Raw genomic sequence first — 20,235 nt, forward strand, 5'->3', positions numbered from 1 at the left:
TATTTTATTGCACTGGAGGAGAAAAAAAGAGATACATTGGCTAGCATAAGTTATATGCTTTATAGCTTAAAAAAAAACTTGAGAAAAATTCGGACAGGAGCAGCAAAAGCAAAGAGCTATAAACAGAGCCTGCTTAAATGACTTACCATTGAAACATATGAGTAAATATATTAAACATTGCAATCAGCAGTAGACTCTTTATGTCTCAAAGCCTCTGAAGCTGGATGTTCACATATTTAGCATTTAACCACACTCATATCTTAAAGGCAAGGGCATAGAATAACTGACTTGTGATTCACTTAAGTAATTTCAGGTGATCAAGAGTTTTGGCTCTGAAACACTCATTATGAAAGCATCATCAAATTAAATAACCAGAGAAAGGGAGAGGTATGTGAAACATACTTTAAGTTTCTCACCAAGTAGGAAAGATCCATACTAAGATTATTCCCTTTGATATGAACATTTTTAAAAAAATCAAGAGGACTTCTGGTCAAGGTGGCTCGGTCACTTCTTGCTTGGATGCATCTTCTCTGTTCCAAAAATATACATACATACATGCATACATACATACATACACATGGGTATGTATGTATGTATATGTCCACAACATATATATATATATTCATATATACAAAGATACACACAAAGATACAGCTAGGCTCAAAAACAAGATAAATATTTCTGTGAAAGAGAAAAACAGAAACTCCAAGTGATAACAGAGGATGAAGCTCTTCCTGGTATCCCTCTGCAATAAACAGTGTTGTTTTGTATTTTTTGAACTTTACATATATGGTATTATACTGTATGCATTTTCTGCAGCTACCTGTTGAAATTTTTAAAAAAATACTTCATTTTTAGAACAGTTTTAGAATTACAGAAAAACTGAGAAGTTAGTACAAAGAGTTCCCATACACCCCACACCCAATATCTCCTATAATTAACATCTTACATTACTGTGGTATGTTTCTTTAAATAAATTAATTAATATTGATACATTATTATTAACTAAAGTCCATAGTTTATTTAGATTTCCTTAGTTTTTCCCTAATGTCCTTTATCTGTTCCAGGATCCCATCCAGGATATCATAGTACATTTAGTTTTCATATGTCTTTAGTCTCCTCTTGGCTGTGGCAGTTTCTCAGACTTTTCTTGTTTTTAACGATCTTGACATTTTTGAGGAGTACTGGTTGGGTATTTTGTAGGATGCTCCACTACTAGAATTTTTTTTTTTTAATTTATTTTTTGGCTGTGCTGGGTCTTCATTGCTGCACGCGGGCTTTCTCTAGTTGTGGTGAGGGGGGGCTATTCTTCATTGCAGTGCATGGGCTTCTCATTGTGGTGGCTTCTCTCGTTGCAAAGCACGGGCTCCAGGCGCGCGGGCTTCAGTAGTTGCAGCACTTGGGCTCAGTAGTTGCGGCACGCAGGCCCTAGAGCATACAGGCTTCAGTAGTTGCAGCACATGGGCTCAGTAGTTGTGGCGCACGAGCTCTACAGAGCGCGGGCTTCAGTAGTTGTGGCGCATGGGCTCAGCAGTTGCTGCTTGTGGGCTCTAGAGCGCGGGCTCAGTAGTTGTGGCGCACGGGCTTAGTTGCTCCGCGGTATGTGGGATCTTCCTGGACCAGGGATCAAACCAGTGTCCCCTGTATTGGCAGGTGGATTCTTAACTGCTGGACCACCAGGGAAGTCCCCACTACTAGAATTTTTCTGATGTTTTCCTATGGTTATATTGTGGTTATGGATTACTAGGAGGAAGACTACAGAGAAAAAGTACAATTTTGATCACATCATATCAAGCATACATACTATCAACATGATTTATGATTGATCTTCGCTTCGATCACCTGAGGCAGTGTTTGTTGGGTTTCTACACTGTAATGTTACTCTTTTTTTTTCTCTGTATTTCCATACTGTGCTCTTTGGAAATAAGTCACTAAGAGTAGCTCAAAACTAAGAAGTCAGGAGTTACGCTTCCCTTCCTTGAGGTGGAGCATCTACATAAACTATTTAGGATTCTTCTTCATGGGATATTTGTCTCCTCTCCCCCATTTATTGATTCATTCAGTCATGTTATTATCAGTATTGACTCACAGATATTCTATACTTTGGGTTATAATCCAGTATTAATTTACTTAGTTTGTTGTACATTCCCTGTTTTTGTTTGTTTGATAAAGTATTTTTCCTCCAATTTTGAATGATTGTTCTTCCTGGATACAGAATTCTAGGTGGGTGTTTTTCCTTTCATCACTTTAAATATTTTACTCCACTCTCTTCTTGCTTGCATGGTTTCTGATGAGAAATCCAGTATAATTATTATCTTTGTTCCTCTATAGGTAAAGAGTTTTTCTCTGGCCATTTTCAAGATTTTCTCTTGGTCTTCAGTTTTCTGTGTTTGAACATGATATGCTTAGGTGTATTTTTTTGGTATTTATCCTACTTTGTATTCTTTGCTTGGATTCTGAATCTGTGGTCTGGTGCCTGTCATTAATTTTGGGAAATTCTCAGCCATTCTTACTTCAAATATTTCTTCTGCTCCTTTTTTTCTTTTTCTTCTGCTCCTTTCTTCTTCTGCTATTCCAATAATGTGTATGTTACACCTTTTGAAATTGTCCTTGGATATTCTGTTACATTTTTAAAGTCTTTTTTTAATCTCTTCATTTCAGTTTGGGAGGATTCTATTGACGTGTCTTCAAGCTTACTAATTCTTTCCTTGGCTGTATGCAGTCTGCTCATGAGCCTACCAAAGGCATTATTTCTTTTTCTTTCTTTCTTTCTTTTTTTTTTTTTGGCCATGCCGCATGGCTTGTGGGAATCTCAGTTCACTGACCAGGGATTGAACCTGGGCCATGGCAATGAAAGCCCAGAATCCCAACCACTAGGCCACCAGGGAACTCCCAAAGGCATCATTTCTGTTATAGTGTTTTTGATTTCTTGCATCTTTCTAGAGTTTCTATCTCTTTGCTTACATTATCCATTTGTTCTTGCATGTTGTATACTATTTCTAACAGACTCTTTATCATATTAATTATAGTTATTTTAAATTCCATATATATGATCATTCAAAAACCTATGCTGTATCTCAGTTTGGTTCTGATGCTTGTTTTGTCTCTTGAGACTGTGGTTTTTCTTTTAGCATGCCTTATCATTTCTTTTTTGTTGAAAACCAGACACGATGCATAACATAATAGAAACTGAGATAAACAAGTCATTAGTGTGAGGTTTTATGTTAATCTGGCTAGAAGCTGGGCTGTGTTTAATGTTTACTCTAGCTGTAGGTGTCAGAGGTTTTTCAATTTCCTCTAATGTCCTTGTTTTTGTCTCCCTTGTTTTCTTTGGGTTTCCCTAAAAATGTCTTAGAGTCTGAGCCTTGCAGGTCTTTTGACTGTAATCCACAGTTAACATACTGAAGCCCTGCTGATGTGGTAGTAAGGTGTGGGGTATGGGAAAACATTCTGCAATCCTATAATTAAGTTTCAGCCTTTTATTGTGCCCATGTACCCAGCCTGTAACCTTCACATTTCACAGCTTTTATTCTCTTTCTCTTAGATGAGACAGTAAGGCTAGAGGAGCCTGGAGTTGGATAATTTCCCTTCTCCCACACTAGAGAAGGTTTTGGTAAAGTTGTTTTACTTGCTGGATAGCTCTTTGTTAAATAGAAGCTCTGGATGTATTTCAAATTGATTACTTTTCCTGTCACCATGCCAGGAGCAGGAGACTTTTTCTTGGCTCTTCACACTGAGAACCCAGTGGAGTTCCTGGAGGTAAAAGTCATGAAAATGTGGGGGACCCCATAGACTGTGGCCCCCAGGAGTTTGTTACTCAAACACTAATCTACACTCTGCTTCCTGCAATTTGTCAAAGTTACCGCTTAAGTGTTCCTACCAGTTTATGGCTCTAGTGCTTTCTGCTCCCGATAAGCAGATCTGGGCTGTCATTCTTTGTAATTGCCTGTCTCTCCAGATTTCAGGGTTGCAGTTTGCTCTCTGATGTCAAATCCCTGATGGGTCCAAGAAAAGTCATTGATTTTTAGTTTGTTCAGCTGTTCTTCCTGTTGTAAGAGAGCAGTGATGACTTCTAAGCACTTTACATGCTGGCACTGAAACCCAAAGTCTGCAACAAACTTTTTTCATTCAATATTGTTTGTGAGTTTCATCCACGTTGATACCTGTAGTTCTATTTCATTCATTTTTTCTTCTGTATAGTATTCTATTTTATGAATATACCATGCTTTATCCATTCTCCTGCTTATGAACATGTATGTTGTTCATAAACAATGCTACTATGAGCATCCTTATAACATCTAATGTGCATGTGTAAGAGTTCCCCTAGGATAGATACCAAGAAGTGGGATTACTGACTTATAGTGTATAAGCATCTTTCATTTTACTAGATATTGCCACAATGTTCTTGAAAGTGGTTGTATTCATTTATATTCACCCAGCGGTATATTAAGAGTTCTTACTGTTCCATACGTTCACCAATACTTGGCACTGTCAGGCCTTTAAATGTATGCCAACATCCTGGGTGTTAAATGGTATCTCATTGTAGTTTATTTTGCATTTCTTTGATTACTAATGAGACTTTATAAGTTAATTGTCCATTCACGTTTTCTCCCCTGTGAATTGCCTGTTCATATCTTCTGGCCATTTTTATTGGGTTGTTTCTCTTTTTCTTATTGATTTGTAGGGAAAGATTTCCTTAAAATGTCTCAAAAAACACAAACCATCAAATAAAATACTGATGATTTAATTACGTTACAATGAAAGACTTCTGCTTAACAAAAGACATCAGAAACAATGTTAAAAATATAAGCTACTCACCAGGTGCAGCAAGGGTTTGTATCCAGAATTTTAAAATAAAATCTATAAATAATATTGAAAACGAAATAATCAAAATCTATAAATAATATTAAAAACTAAATAATCAAATAATGGGCAAAGAAACAGAACAGGCAATTCATAGAAGGTTCCTGAAAGACTAATGAATGTATGAATACATGCATAACTTCATTGGAAATCAGGAACATGCAAATTAAAACCATGAGATACCTTTCAAACACATTAGACTGGCAAAAATAAAAAGTCAAAAACTTTAAAGTCTTAGCAAAGATGTGAAAGAGATTTCTTAAACCCTGCTCATGGAGGTGAAGATACACATACCCTATATCACAGTAATTCCACTCCTAGATATGTAATATATAGAACAGTGATTCTTAAAATGTCACTCTCAGACCAGCAGCATCATCAGTATCTCCTGGGAACTTGGAAATGCAAATTCTCAGGCCCTACTCCAGATGTATAGAACAAAAAATTCTGGGGGCGGAACCCAGCAATCTGTGTTTTAACAAGCCTTCCAGGTGATTCTGCTGCACACTAACATTTGAGAATCACTGCAATAGAGCAATATTTTTCTGGCCTTTTTGACTGAGATCTACAGGAAGAAATGCATTTTATATTCTGGCCCACACAGATATCACACACACACATATTAAACAAAAGCTTCAAGAAACAATAATTATCCTTACTACTCTATGGAATGCACTTTGATATTTTCTATTATATTTCATTTCTTTCAAAAACTGCTGGTTGTGACCTACTAATAGTAATTTAAAATTTGAAAACCTGTCCTAGAGAAACTCCTGTACATATGCAACAGGAGATATGTACAATAATGTTTGCTGCAGAACTGTCTATAACAGAAAAAAATGAAAAGAAAAAATCTTCAGGAGAATGGATAAATGAATTATAGTATCTTTCTACAATGGAATACTACATAGTTCCTTATATCTGTAGAAATAAATTTCAAAAACATGTATATTGAGTCAAAAAAGCAAGTTGTAGAAGGGTATGTAGAGTACGATATCATCTATATATTTTAAAAATATGTAAAACTATATGTTGTTTATGAATATATATAGTAAAAATATAAAAACACTGATGGGAACGATAAATAGCAAATACAGGATCGTGGTTACCACTGGAAAGGAGAAAGAGGAATGGGATTGGTGAGGGATACATGAAAGTCTTCAGGCATCTCTATAGGGCCTTATTTTTTTAAAATTAGGCAAATATGGAAACTGTTAAGAATTGATAGAGAATTCCCTGGCGATCCAGTGGTTTGGACTCTGCGCTCTCACTGTCAAGGGCCTGGGTTCAATCCCTGGTCAGGGAACTAAAATCCCACAAGCTGCGTGGCATGGCCAAGAAAAAAAAAGGCAAGAATTGATAAAGATGGCTGGCTGGGTACAAAGGTTTTTGCTATATTATTCTCTGTAACTTTTTATAATGAGTAATATTTCATAATAAAAAATAAATAAAAAGCTACCCTTGAACATCAAGAATATATTAGAAATGCAATCATTCAAAGGAAACTGCTTTAATATTCCTTACCTACGGTACCTTTTTAAAAATTCAGGGACAGCCAGAAGCTAACATTATTTTTTTGGTTTTGTTTTTTAAATTAGACGCAATCAAGTATATACTCCAGGGGCTTGTGTTGCTTCTTTGAGTGACATGATAATGAAATTTTCAATTCTGTATGTAACATATACCATGAATGTGAAATAATGATCTGATCAACAAAACAAGGATTATTTACAACTTTTCTTAGATATTTGCCAATTCCTCAAGGCTTAGAGGCCCTGTGCTTTCACTTTGCTGCTTAGCTATCAGCAACTTAAGTCATATGTCATATAAAAGCCAGGTGGAGCATTCTGAAGAGAAAACTCATGTGGTAATAGTAAACCCTACTCACAACCAGGCACCATGGCTACCAGATATGGTGCTACTATGAATACTACTTGACTTATTACTAGCCTAGGAAATTAGAGGTTACTTTTTTTCAGTTGAGGGTTTCTAGTGGGTATGGACTAGAGTCTGATCAAGATTTCTTTAAAATTCTAAGGGTAGCTTAAGACCTTAGGAAACCACAAAGAACATCATAGGAAATATGTTACCTATATAGTCAGAGCTACTTATATAGCAGAGAATGAATAGTCAAGGTCAAGGAAAAACACAATCACTGTGTCTATGTCATGATTCTTTGGTATAATCAAAGCTAATATAAAAGTATTACTTTAGGTAGAAGTAAATAAAAATGAAAACAACCCATTTTTTTTTTCTTGGTTTGGCCTATACCTTGTTTGGCTCCCCTGGATTATATGAAGAAAACATAGGAATTTTTCGGATCTCTTCCTCTGACAAACGATTTCTCTGGATCTCATCTTCTGGGACAAATTCTATTGGCTGCGTCAGCTTCTTAGGCCCCGTCCAACACTGCTCAGGTGAATTATCAATAACTTTTGCCACATGGAGACTGGGACCTTTACCCTGTGCTGCCTGTTTTCCCTTGTCCTGGAGTAATGACGGGTTCTCAGCTGTGCCACTATCTCCCACTGATGTAGCTGAGACCAGTGAGTGGGAAGCAAAGGGTTCACCTCTCATTAGTTGGAACTCTTCAAGACGTTTTTTCATTATCATCTCTTGGTAAAAATTTTCCAGGTTGTTCATGGGATCACCTTTGTTCTTCTTTTGGGGTTCATCTGGATCAAGACAAAGAGATAGGGAAGTTCTACAAAGCCTACCAATACAACCTTTGACAAATTAATAAAAATTAAAATTTGAATCTCAGATAATGAAACTCTGCTGGGGCAGGTGTTTACAACCTGTGAAAAATGACAATAATATATAGCTATGTTATTACAGTGCATCTTGGGCAAGGCCGGGCTTATGGTAAGGCAAGTGAGGCACCTGGGGTACAAAATTTGAGGTGCTCACTCTCAGGGTCATGCAAGTACATGCATCTAACTGATAAAGACATTTGAAAAATGTAACTAGTATGGCATTATCACACTTCACAAAATTAATAATAATTCCTTAGCATTATCTACTACTGAGTTCATATTCAAATGGCCCTGATTTTCTCAAAGATATCTTTTTACACTTGGTTCAGGATCTAAACCAGCCATTGGCTGTTATATCTTTTAAGCCTCATTAAAAAAAAAACAAACAGTGCCCCTTCTTTCCCACCCCTCCAACCTGTTTTTTCCCCCATCCCATTGATTTATTAGAGAAACCACATCATTTGTTCATAGAACAAATGAATTTGACTGGCTGTTCCTCATGATATTATTTAACTTGTTCCTCAATCCCCTCTATTTCTTACAAACTGGCAGTTAAATCTAGAGCTATGCTTTCATGTGGCCACTAGCCACATGAGTCTATTTAAATTAATTTTTAAAATGTCAGTTCCTCTGTTAAATTAGGAATATCAAATGCTCAGCAAGAACATGTAGCTAGTGGATACCATACTGGGCAGAACAAAGACCATTTACATCATTGTAGAAAGTTGCATTGGATAGTGCTGATTTAGATTTGGGTTCAATATTTTTAGGCAAGAATCCTCCATATATTATATAGATGTGTATTTCCTATTACATCATGTCATAAGGCACATAATGTTTAGTGGTTCCCTTTTTAGTGATGCTAAAATTGATCAGTGGATTCAGGTGGTATTAGTCTGATCTTTCCATTATGAAGTTTTCCCATTCGCATTTCACCTAAGGGGTTTTGTATCTATTGATGACCATTGCCTAAATCCATTAATTTATTAAGAGTTGTAAAATGGGGCTCCCCTAATTCTATTATTTATTTTGTACTTATTATTTCTATTATTTCTTCTGTATTTATTATCTGGAATTCTATAATGGACTTACCGTCATCAACTATGTGGTTTCCCTACATACAGTTCATACAGCAAAAGCAGGATAAATGCTTGATTTGTTTCCCATTATTTACCAACTATAAAAGTAATGAGTTGGTACTTTAAAAGTGTTAAAAAATGATTATTTTTAGTATAATTGTGAGACCTGTATTTTCATATATTTGATGTGTTTCAATTAAATGTAGTCATTCTTTTTAGTGGTCAAATTATCCCACTCAGGACTAGTGAAAGTCCCTTAAAATTGGCTCCTGTATTGCTTTCCAGTTTTCTGGCACAGCAAGATGTCTTAAGCTCATCTTGTATATTTCCTGACTCAAAGCTGGAATATTTCTCTAAGGACCGCTGGCTCCTGTTAGTGGGAAATAGTGTTTAGAAACGACAATACGTTGCTAGTTCTGTTCATAAATGTTGAGTTGTTGTTGCTTCTAGGCCTTTTCAGTGAACAAAGGTAGGAAAATTTTTATGAAAAATAAATCATAAATTCATACTGGTATTTCCACTTCAAATTTAAGATTACAAGGTTTTAACTCAAACTCCTTGATTTTTGACTTGTATCTCTTTTCACATGTGCTTAAGATATTGGCTCCTAATGATATTAACAAAATTATTTATTAGCTTTTTCCTACAATATATAGAATTTTTAAATGTCAGTAACGATACTAATATGGTTATCAACAATACTAATATGACTATCAACAACAAAACTACTTAATACAGTTTTATAATTCTTTGCAGTTACTTTTGACCTTAAAATATATCCCATTAGGAATATACAAATACTGTTTCGAAGTCATTTTAAATAATTATTTTCTCTATATGGTTATGCTACCAACTTTATTCATAGTTAGGCTCATTTGCTTCAGGCTGTTTATATTTTAAGGATTGATTTTTTTTCCCTTTTGATTAAATTTTTAAATTATGCAAAACATTTACATGGGTCTAAAGTGAAAATTGTGTTATACAGTACTTTCACAGAAGTCTCACTTCCACCTCTGTCCCCTTCATCCCACTCCTTTCCTTCTCCATAAATAATAATTTTATTAGGTTTTGGTTTTATGGTTCCATTGTTTCTTTTTTGAAATATAAGCAAATAGGCACAAACACATCACACATATATGTCTGTGTGTGTGTGTGTATATATATATATAATTCATTACACCCCCTCTCCTACATAAAAGGTAACTTATTTCACTGTTCTACAACTTACTCTTTTGCACTTAGCAATATATCCTGGTGATAATTCCATATTAATGTATAGAGCTCTTCCCTTTCCTTCTTATAGCTGCATAGTACTTCATTGTGTGGATGTACAATAGTTTATTCAACTACTCCCTTACTGATGCACCTTGGTGTTGTTTCCAGTCTTTTCTGCTATTGTGAATAATGCCTTGACAAACAGCCTTCTGCATACAGGATTTTGTATTTTCTCAGTATATCTTTGAAATAGATTCCAAGAAGTGGCATTGCTGAGATAAAAGGCAAATGTGTATGTAATTTTTCTATACATTGCTAAATTCCACTCTGTAGGAATTGTACTATTCTGCATTTCCACCAGCAAGGTATAAGAATATTTATGGAAGGATTTCTTAAGACCCAAAAAGCATTAACCATTAAGGAATATATCGACAAATTCAACTACATTAAAATTAAAAGCTTCTGTTCATCAAAATATCCTAAACAGAAAACTCATGGAATGGAAAAAGATATTTGCTATACAAATAACTGATAAAGAACACAATCATTAGGAAAATGGGCAAAAGACAGAAAAAGGTGCCTCGCAAAAGAGGAAATACACTGGCTAATAAATATATGCAAAAATGCTCAATATTAGAATTCAGGGAAATACTAATTAAGAAGGGAATACCATATTGGCAAAAAATAAAAAAGAATACCAATACCACATGTCAGTGAGGCTGTAGAGCAAATGGAGCCCCCATACATTGCTGGTAGGAATGTGCAGCCACAGTGCAAATCACCATGACATTACCTACTAACGCTGAATATATGCTCATAATATGACCCATCAATTCCACTCCTACATATATACCCTAGAATAATTTGGGCATAGTGCACCAGAATACAATAATAAGAATATTTAAATCAGTACTATTTATAACAGGCCTGAAACTAGCAAAAATATAAGTATCCACCTAAGAAGAATCAATTATAAAATTGTAGTAAGTTTATATAATGAAATCCTATACTACAACAAAAGTGAACAAATTTTGGTTACATATGACCAAGTGGATGAATATACTAATGTATATACTCAAAAATATTTATTCAGTGACTATTATGATCCAGGTAGTATTCTAGGTTCTTGGGACACATTAATAAAACAAAGATCCCTAACTTCAAAGAACTAAGTAAATTATATGGTATGCTAGAAGGTTATGAGTGCTATGAAAAAGAAAAAATACAGCAGCATAAGGGATAACTGGAAGGGCTAGAAGGTGGTGCTAGTGTTGGTTGCAATTTTACTGTTGGTCTGAGTAGGTCTCATTGAGAAGGTGACATTTGAGAGAAGCCTTACAGAAAGTGAAGTAATCTATCATCCTGATATTGGAGTGAGGGCTCCAAGGTGGGAGTATGTTTCAAAAAATTTTTAAAGTCTGAAATCATACAAAGTATTTCTCTGACCATAATGGAATCATATTAGAGATATACTGCTAGAAGAAATCTGGGAAAATATAAATATCTGGAAATTAAACAACACACTTCTAAATAACCCACAGGTCAAAGAACTTCCATAGGAAATTTTAAAATATTCTGAACTAAATGAAAATGAAAACACAACATAACATTTATGGATACAGATAAAACAATGTACAGAGCTTTAAACACCTATATCAGAAAAGAATGGTTTCAAATCTATAATCTGAGCTTCCAACTTAGGAAACTAGAAAAAGAGCAAACTAAACACAAAGGAGAAGGAAGAAAATAATAAAGATCAGGGAATCAGTGCAACACAAAACATTAAAAATAGAGAAAAATCAATGAAACCAAAAGCTGGTTCTTTGAAAAGATTAACAAAATGGCAAACCCTTAGCTAGACCAACCAAGAAAATAAGAGAGAAGACAAAAATGACTAAAGTCAAGAATTAAAAGGGAGGCATCATTACTGACCCTATAGAAATGGAAACGATTAAAAGGGAACATTAATTATAACTTTAGGCCAACAAATGAGAAAGCTTAGATGAATGGACAAATTCAAAGGAAGATATAAATTAACAAAGCAGTCTCAAGAAGAAAGAGAACAGCTGAAAAACCTATAATAAGTAGAGGCTGAATTAGTAATCAACAAACTGCTCACAAAGAAAAGTCCAGGTCCAGATGGTTTCATTTGTGAATTCTATCAAATATTTAAGAAATAATATCGATCCTGCACAAACACTTTCAGAAAATAAAGGAGGAGGGAATATTTTCCAACTTATTCTATTATGTCATTATTACACCGAAACCAAAGCTAAGGAAAGACATCACAAGCAAAGAAAACCACAGACCAATATCCCTCATGAAAACAGACACAAAAATCCTTAACAAAATATTAGCAAGCTTAATCCAGCAACATATAAAAATGATAATGATGATACACTTATAAGTGGATTTATCCCAGGAATGAAAGATTGTTTTCACATCTAAAAATCAATTAATAAAATATGTCCTATTAACAGATTAAAACTTTAAACCACATGCTCACTACAGTAGGTACAGAAAAAGCAGTACACAAAATCCAACACCCATTCATGATTTTCAAAAAATCCTCAAATAACTAGGAATAGAAGGGAACCTCCTCAACGTGCACGTGGTAGGCACCAAAGATGTCTGCATCCTACACCCTGGGATCTGTGAAAATGTCTCATGGTAAAAGGAACTCTGCAGATGTGATTAAGTCACTGATTATGCAGGTGATCCCAATGTAATTTACAAGGGTCCTTATAAGAAGGAGAAAGAAGAGTCAGAAACAGTAGGAGAGGTAGGATGGAAGTAGAGGTTGGAGTAATGTGAGGAAGGGGCCATTAACCAAGCAATGCAGGTGGATTCCAGAAGCTGGAAAAGGCTCTCCTAGAGAACCCCAGAAGGAATGCAGCCCTGTGGACATCTTGATTTTAAGACTTTTGACCTCTAGAACTGTAAGAGAAAAATTCTGTGTTGCTTTAAGCCATTAAACTTATGGTAATTACAGTACCCATAAGAAAGTAATATACTGCTAAAGAGCATGCACAAAAACCCTAGAGGTAAGATCATAGTTAATGGTTAAAAACTGAATGTTTTCCCCCTTAGACTGGGAACCAGATAGGAAAGGAAAAAATAACTGTCTTTATTCATAGGCAACATGATTGTCTATGTAGAAAATCCTAAGGTATGCACTGAACTACTATAACTAATAAAAGAGTTTATTCACAGAATACAAGATGGTTATACAACTGTATTTCTATATATTTACATGTAACAATCAGAAAATGAAATAAGAAAAATTCTATTCATAATATCCTCAAAAATGAATAAAATATTTAGAAATTAGTAAAAGTAGTATATATAATCTGAAAACTTCAAAACATTGCTGAAATAAATTATAGAAAATCAAAATAAAGGAAGATGCATTCCATATTCATGGATTCCAATATTCAATATTATTAAAACAGCAATTTCCCCAAATTGAATTACAGATTCAACACAATCTGTATAAAATTCCAGCAGGCTTTTTTTGTAGAAAAATTGACAAACTGCTTCTAAAATTTACATGGAAATACAAACGACCCAGAATAACCAAAGCAATTTTGAGAAAAAGGAACAAAATTGGAGGAGTTACACTATCTGATTTCGAAACTTACTATAAAGGTAAAGAGATTCAGAGCATAAGGATAGGCACATATACAGTATAGGCATATAGATCAATGGAACCAACATGAGTGTCCAGAAATAAACACTAACATTTATGATCAACTGATTTTTCTAAAAAAGTGCCAAGACAATTCAATGGGGAAATAATAATCTTTACAATTAACAATGCTGGGACAATTGGATATCCACATACAAAAATATGAATTTTGATCCTTTATCTCACACACAAAAATTAACTCAAACTGAATAATAAATGTAATTGTAAAGGCTAAAACTATTCTAGAAGAAAACAGGAGAATATCTTTCTGACCTTGAATTCAGCAAAGATTTCTTAGATATGATACCAAAAGCACAAGTCATAAAAGAACAAATTAATAAATTGAACTTCATTAAAATTAAAAACTTTTGTGCTTCAAAAGACACCATTAAGAAAACAAAAAGAAACAGACTGGAAGAAAATAAGTGCAAAGCATATATCTTGTAAAGGACTTGTATTCAGAATACATAAAGAACCCTTACCACTCAATACTAAGGAAACGAACAACCCAATCAAAAACTGGGTAAAAGACTTGAATAGACATTTCATCAAAAAAAGACATATGAATGGCTCATAAACACATGAAAAAGTATCAAGATTATTTGTTACTACAGAAATTTAAATTAAAACTACAATCAGATAACAGTACACACCCACAAGAATAGCTGAATAAAAAAATATGCAATAACAAGTGTTGGCAAGGATGTAGAGAAGTAGGAATGCTCATACATCACTGATGAGAAAGTAAAATGGTGCATCCATTTTACTTGGAAAACAGTTGGAAACATTGGAAAACAGTTTGGCAGTTCCTCAAAAGTTTATACATAGAGTTACTGTATGACCCAGAAATTCTATTCACTCAAGAGAAATGAAAACATATCCACACAAAAACCTGGACATGAATGTTTACAGCATTGTTCATAATAGCCCCAAAGTGGAAACAACCCAGTGTCATCAAGTGGTAAAGGGATAAACAAAATGTGGTATATCTATACAATGGAAAACTATTTAGCAACAAAAAGGAATGAATTGCTGATACATGCTACAACATGAGCAAACTTCAAAAACATCATGCTACCTGAAAGAAGCAAAATTTCAAAGATCATATATTATAAGATTCTATTTATATGAAATATCTAGAAATGACAAATTTGTAGAGACAAAAGGTTTGGGGTAGACATGGGAGTTATTTACCACAAATGGGTTCAAGGGAATTTGCAGAGTCATGGAAAAGTCCTAAAATTGGATGTAGTAATGACTGCACAATTCAATAAATTTAGTAAAATGCACCTAATTGAACACAATAGGTGAATTTCATTATATGTAAATTATATACCTAATAAAGCTGTTTAAAAATTAAGAAAAAAAACCTATTCAGTTTCACAAAATGTTAGAATAGAAAACAGAAAATATACATTAAAGAACAATTAAATGAATGAAAATATATACCATATTTACATTCCAAGATTTGAAGATTCATACTATAAATAAGTCAATTGTCCTCAACTGATTTCCTTGATGGAATCTCAATCAAAATCACATGAGAGAGAGAGTATATGTTTGTGTGTGTGTGTGTGTGTGTGTGTGTGTGTGCGTGTGCATGTGTATGTAGAACTTGACAAGCTGATTCTAAAATTTGGAAAGGCAAAGTGCCAAAAGTAGATAAAACTCTTTTGAAGAAGAACAAGGTGGAAGGAATTGTTCTTCTGCTGTACCAGGTATCAAGACATTAATACTGATATTGTAGTGATATTGATTTTGTAATAGCTAAAAAGATCAAAGGAACGAAAGTGCCCAGAAGAACACCCATGCATATATGAATACCTGATATGATATATGACAGAGCTAGACTTACAATAACGGTGCAGGGACAACATTTTCAATATATGGTATTGGGATAGATGGTTATCTATATGAAAAAAAAGAAACTGGAATCCTTACTTCATATTATACACATAAATCAATCAATTTAATGACTTAAATGTAAAAGGAAAAAAATCATAAAGCTTTTAGAATAAAGGACAGTATTCTCCTGAGTTCATGTAGGGAAGGATTTATTAATCAAAGCACAAAATGCACTAAGGAGAAAGGAAAAATTAATAAACTTTATTACATAAAAATGAAGAACTTTTATTCATAAAAAGAAACCATAAAGGCAGTGAAATGATAAGCCAAAGAATGGGAATAGACAATTTCAACATATATAACCAACAAAGAGCAAGTATCCACAATGATAAAGAACTTTTTTAAATTTATAAGAAATGCATGTAAGATTAGAGATGAAGTTTAGAGACAGACTATTCATGACATATAATCACAACACTTTTCTAGCTCCCTCTTCTCTGTAGCAGTACTGAAGGTAAGTAGTTATCATTGAGATCTGCCATATCTACCATAGGGCTTTGGGGCTGAACTACTGCTTTGATGCATACCTAGAGTGACCTCTGAAACAAGACTGCATCTGGACACAGATAAAAACAGATGGAAAGACATTCATGCAGGAAACAGACATTTCTACATTTGCTAAAAGGGCAAAATAATTGAACGGCCATTTCACAAAGGAGGCTATCCAAATGGTCAATAAATGTCTGAGAAGGTTTCCAACCTCATCAAGAAAATGAAATTAAAATCACAATGAAACAAACAACATAGACCTGGACTCCTGAAAAATATCAATGTTCTGAAAATCAGACACACAGACAGACAGAAAGATATGTGCAGGTGCGCGTGCACGCATGCACACACATACACACACAAACAGAGTCAGCGGAACTATTCTAAAGCAAAGTAAATGCAATGTGTGATGCCTGATTGCATTCTGGATTTAAAATTGAGAAATCTAATTACAAACTCTATGTTAGATAATATTAGTGTGATAATATTAAATATCTTAAGAGTGATAATAATACTGTGATGATATAGGAGAAATTTTGTATTCTTAGGAGATACATAATGAAGTATTTAGGAGTAAAACTTCTTAATGTCTCTTACTTTCAAACAGTTTAGTGATAAACCACACACACACACACACACACACACACACACACACACACACACCCCATTCTCATGTAGATGAAAAGAGATGTAAAGCAAATGTGGCAAAATGTCAACAGTTGTTAAATGTCGGTGAGGGGTATGGATGTACTATTCTTTCAATTTTTCTCCATGTTTGAAATTTTAAAAATAGAAGGCATGGAAAATAACACTTTACTAAAGACTAAGAAAATAAAAAGCAATATAAATGAATGCTAATTATTAAGAAAGGGAAAAAAGAATACAATGAAATATAAGCAAATACCCATCAGATTAGAGTCTGACAATACGCAGCATGGACAAGGATATGGAGCAACCTGAACCTTCACACATGGTTGGTGGAATTTTAACTTGGGACAATCCCTTTAATAGACGTAAAGAGAGTTTACATCTATTAAAGCTGAAGATGTATGAACTCTTCACCCCTCAATTCCACTCCTAGGCCCTGAGAAACTCCTGCACATGTGTCCCAGGATACATGTACAAGAATGATCAGAGTAGCAGCACTGATACTTATACCCCCACAAATGGAAACAACCCACGTGTCCAACCACAGTAGAATGGATAAATAAAGGTTGGTATGTTCAGATAAAGGAATACTATACTGCAATGAAGAGGAATGAACTATGGCTACACATTGCAATATGAATAAATCTCACAAATATAATGTTAAGCAGAAAGAAAGACCCAATAGAATACATATTGTAAAATTCATTGGTATAGTGCTTAAAAACTGGTAAAACTGAACACTGTTTAGTGCTGTATGTATGGGTGGTAAAAATACAAAGAAATACATAGAAATTACTATCACAAGTCTGGACACTGGTTATATCTGATGGGCAGGGGGTTGTGATTTCATTTTTTTTCAGTTACAATTTTTTTATTTAACTATAGTTGATTTATAATATTGTGTTAGTTTCAGGTGTATAGCTTCAGATTCTTTTTCATTATTGGTTATTACAAGATATTGAATATAGTTCCCTGTGCTATACAGTAAATCCTTGTTGTTATACATAGTGGTGTGTAGAATTCTATATCCAGCAAAAATTATCCCTCAAAAGTACAGGAGAAATAAAGATTTTCTCAGACAAACAAAAACAACTTACTCTGCAAGAAATGTTAAAAGAAGTTCTTTTGGGAGAAGGAATATAATATAGGGGCAAAACTTAGATCTACATAAAGAAAGGAAGAGCATTAAATAAGGAATAATATAAGGTAAAATCAAATATTAGTTTTCATTTTCTTAATTGATCTGAACAGTAAGTGTTCAAAATAATAATAGTAACAATGCGTTGTGTGATTATAGCATAGGGGTAAGTAAAATTAACAGGGATTGTGATTTCTGAAGGGCATATGGCGACTTTTGGAGTATTGGCAATGTTTTATTTTTTGATCTGACTGAACATATGTTTTACGTACTCTTTGTCATGATCCTTTTCATTATCCCTTCCAAATTTATGTTCACCCAGAATGTCAGAACGTAATCTTATTTAGAAATAGAGTATTTGCATATATAATTAGGTAAGACGTGGTCATACTGGATTAGAGTGGGCCCTAAATCCAATGACTGGTGTCCTTTTAAGAAGACCATGTGGAGACACAGACACACAGACACACAGGGAGGATATCATATGATGATAGGAGCAGAGACTGGAGTGAAACATCTATAAGCCAAGGACTGCCAGCAACCACTAGAAGCTAGGAGAGAGGCGCGGAACAGATTCATCCTCACAGCCTTGCCGACACCTTGATTTGAACTGGCCTCCAGAACTGTGAAAGAATAAATTTCTGTTGCTCTAAGCCAACAGTTTGTGGGTTTTTGTTACAGCAGCCCTGGGAAACTAACACCTAAAACTGTAGAAGTGGTTTTGGAATTGGGTAATGGATAGAGGCTAGAAGAATTTGAGGTGCTTGATAGCAAAAGACTAGTTACCTTGAAGAGACCATTGGTAGAAATATGAATGTTTTTTTCTTGAGATTTTTTTTTAACATCTTTATTGGAGTATAATTGCTTTACAGTGGTGTGTTAGTTTCTGCTTTAGAACAAAGTGAATCAGCTATACATATACGTATATCCCCATATCTCCTCCCTCTTGCGTCTCCCTCCCATCCTCCCTATCCCACCCCTCTAGGTGGTCACAGAGCACCGAGCTGATCTCCCTGTGCGATGCAGCTGCTTCCCACTAGCTATCTATTTTACGTTTGGTAGTGTATATATGTCCATGCCACTCTCTTACTTCGTCCCAGCTTACCTTTCCACCTCCCAGAAATATGAATGTTAATAGTAGTTCTGGTGAGTGCTCAGAAGGAAGTAAAGAGGGCAGTAGAGAAAGCTTCTATCATCTCAGAGAATACATATATCATCATGAACAAAATGTTGCTAGAGATATGAACATTAAAAGTGCTTCTGGTGAGGCCTTAGAAGGAAATGATGAACATGTTATTAGACACTGGAAGAAAGGCGATCTTTATCATAAAGTGGCAGAAACTTGGCTGAATTGAGTTCTGCTGTTGGGTTGAAAGTGTAAGTTATAAATGATGAACTTGGATATTTAGCTGAGGAGATTTCCAAGCGAAGTGTGAAAGATGTAGCCTGGTTTCTCACTGATGCTTATAATAAAATGAGAGAGGAGAGTTAAATTGAGTAAGTATCTGCTTAAAAAGGAATCAGCACTTGATGATCTGGAGAATTCTCAGCCTATCTAGACAGCGTGTTCTGGAAAAAGGGCCAACGGTGTGGCTGGACAAACTTTCACTGAAGAGATTAGGTATGTGACTCATGGATCAAATCAACCATCTCAGAAGCCAGGAATAGACAAGGGGTTATCCAGAAATGATCTGTGAAGAACCCTCATATCTAACGGTGTGGATCTCTTGACATACACAGGAGACTGACAAGGTTTTTAAGGATTTTATACCAGCAGAAACAGTGCCAGACTGATGTAAAAGTGACAGAGACAGGGTAAAATGAAGGAAGGTAAAATGAAGTCACAAATGCAAAAGCCAAAGAGGGTGGGGCTGCAGCTGCCCTGGTAGACTAAGATGGTAGGGCTGTCCCAGAGGACCCAGAGAGCAAGGCTATCCCTGGCGCCAGAGGACAGAGCGTTGAAGCCAGAGCATTACTCTTAGGCCTTGAAATCTAATGGAACTTGCCCTGCTGGGCTGCTAACTCGCTTTAGAACAGTAACCCCTTTATTCCTTCCTTTTTGCCCTTTCAGAATGGGAATGCCTACCTTATGCTTGTCTCATCATTGTATTTTGGAAGCAGACAACTTGTCTAGTTTCATAGGTCTCTGGACAGAAAGGAATTTTGCCTTAGGATGGAACATGCTCAAGAGTCTCACCTACACCTCATTTAGATGATTTAGATAATGAGATTTTGGACTTTTTGAGTTGATATTTAGATGAGATTTGGGACTTAGACTTGATGCTGAAATAGGTTAAGACTTTGGGGGATGTTGTGATGAGGTGAATGTATTTTGCACGTGAGACAGATATGAATTTGTGGAGGCCAGAGGGCTGACTATACTGGGTTGAATAGTGTACCCTCAAAATTCATGTCCATCCAGCACATCAATATGTGACTTTATTTGGAAATAGG

General features: G+C 35.0%; 1 protein-coding gene across 2 annotated transcripts in view; it reads right to left on the bottom strand.

The window, feature by feature from the left end:
- Positions 1 to 20,235, bottom strand: part of RBM41 (RNA binding motif protein 41) — a 60,231-nt gene that overhangs the window by 16,507 nt on the left and 23,489 nt on the right. For both annotated transcript variants that reach the window (XM_061178080.1, XM_061178079.1), the window contains one exon: positions 7,135 to 7,538. In XM_061178080.1, coding sequence (XP_061034063.1) covers positions 7,135 to 7,538 — 404 coding nt within the window. The remainder of the gene's footprint in view (positions 1 to 7,134; positions 7,539 to 20,235) is intronic.

The sequence above is a fragment of the Eubalaena glacialis genome, chromosome X, assembly GCF_028564815.1.
Source record: "Eubalaena glacialis isolate mEubGla1 chromosome X, mEubGla1.1.hap2.+ XY, whole genome shotgun sequence".
NCBI lineage: Eukaryota > Metazoa > Chordata > Mammalia > Artiodactyla > Balaenidae > Eubalaena > Eubalaena glacialis.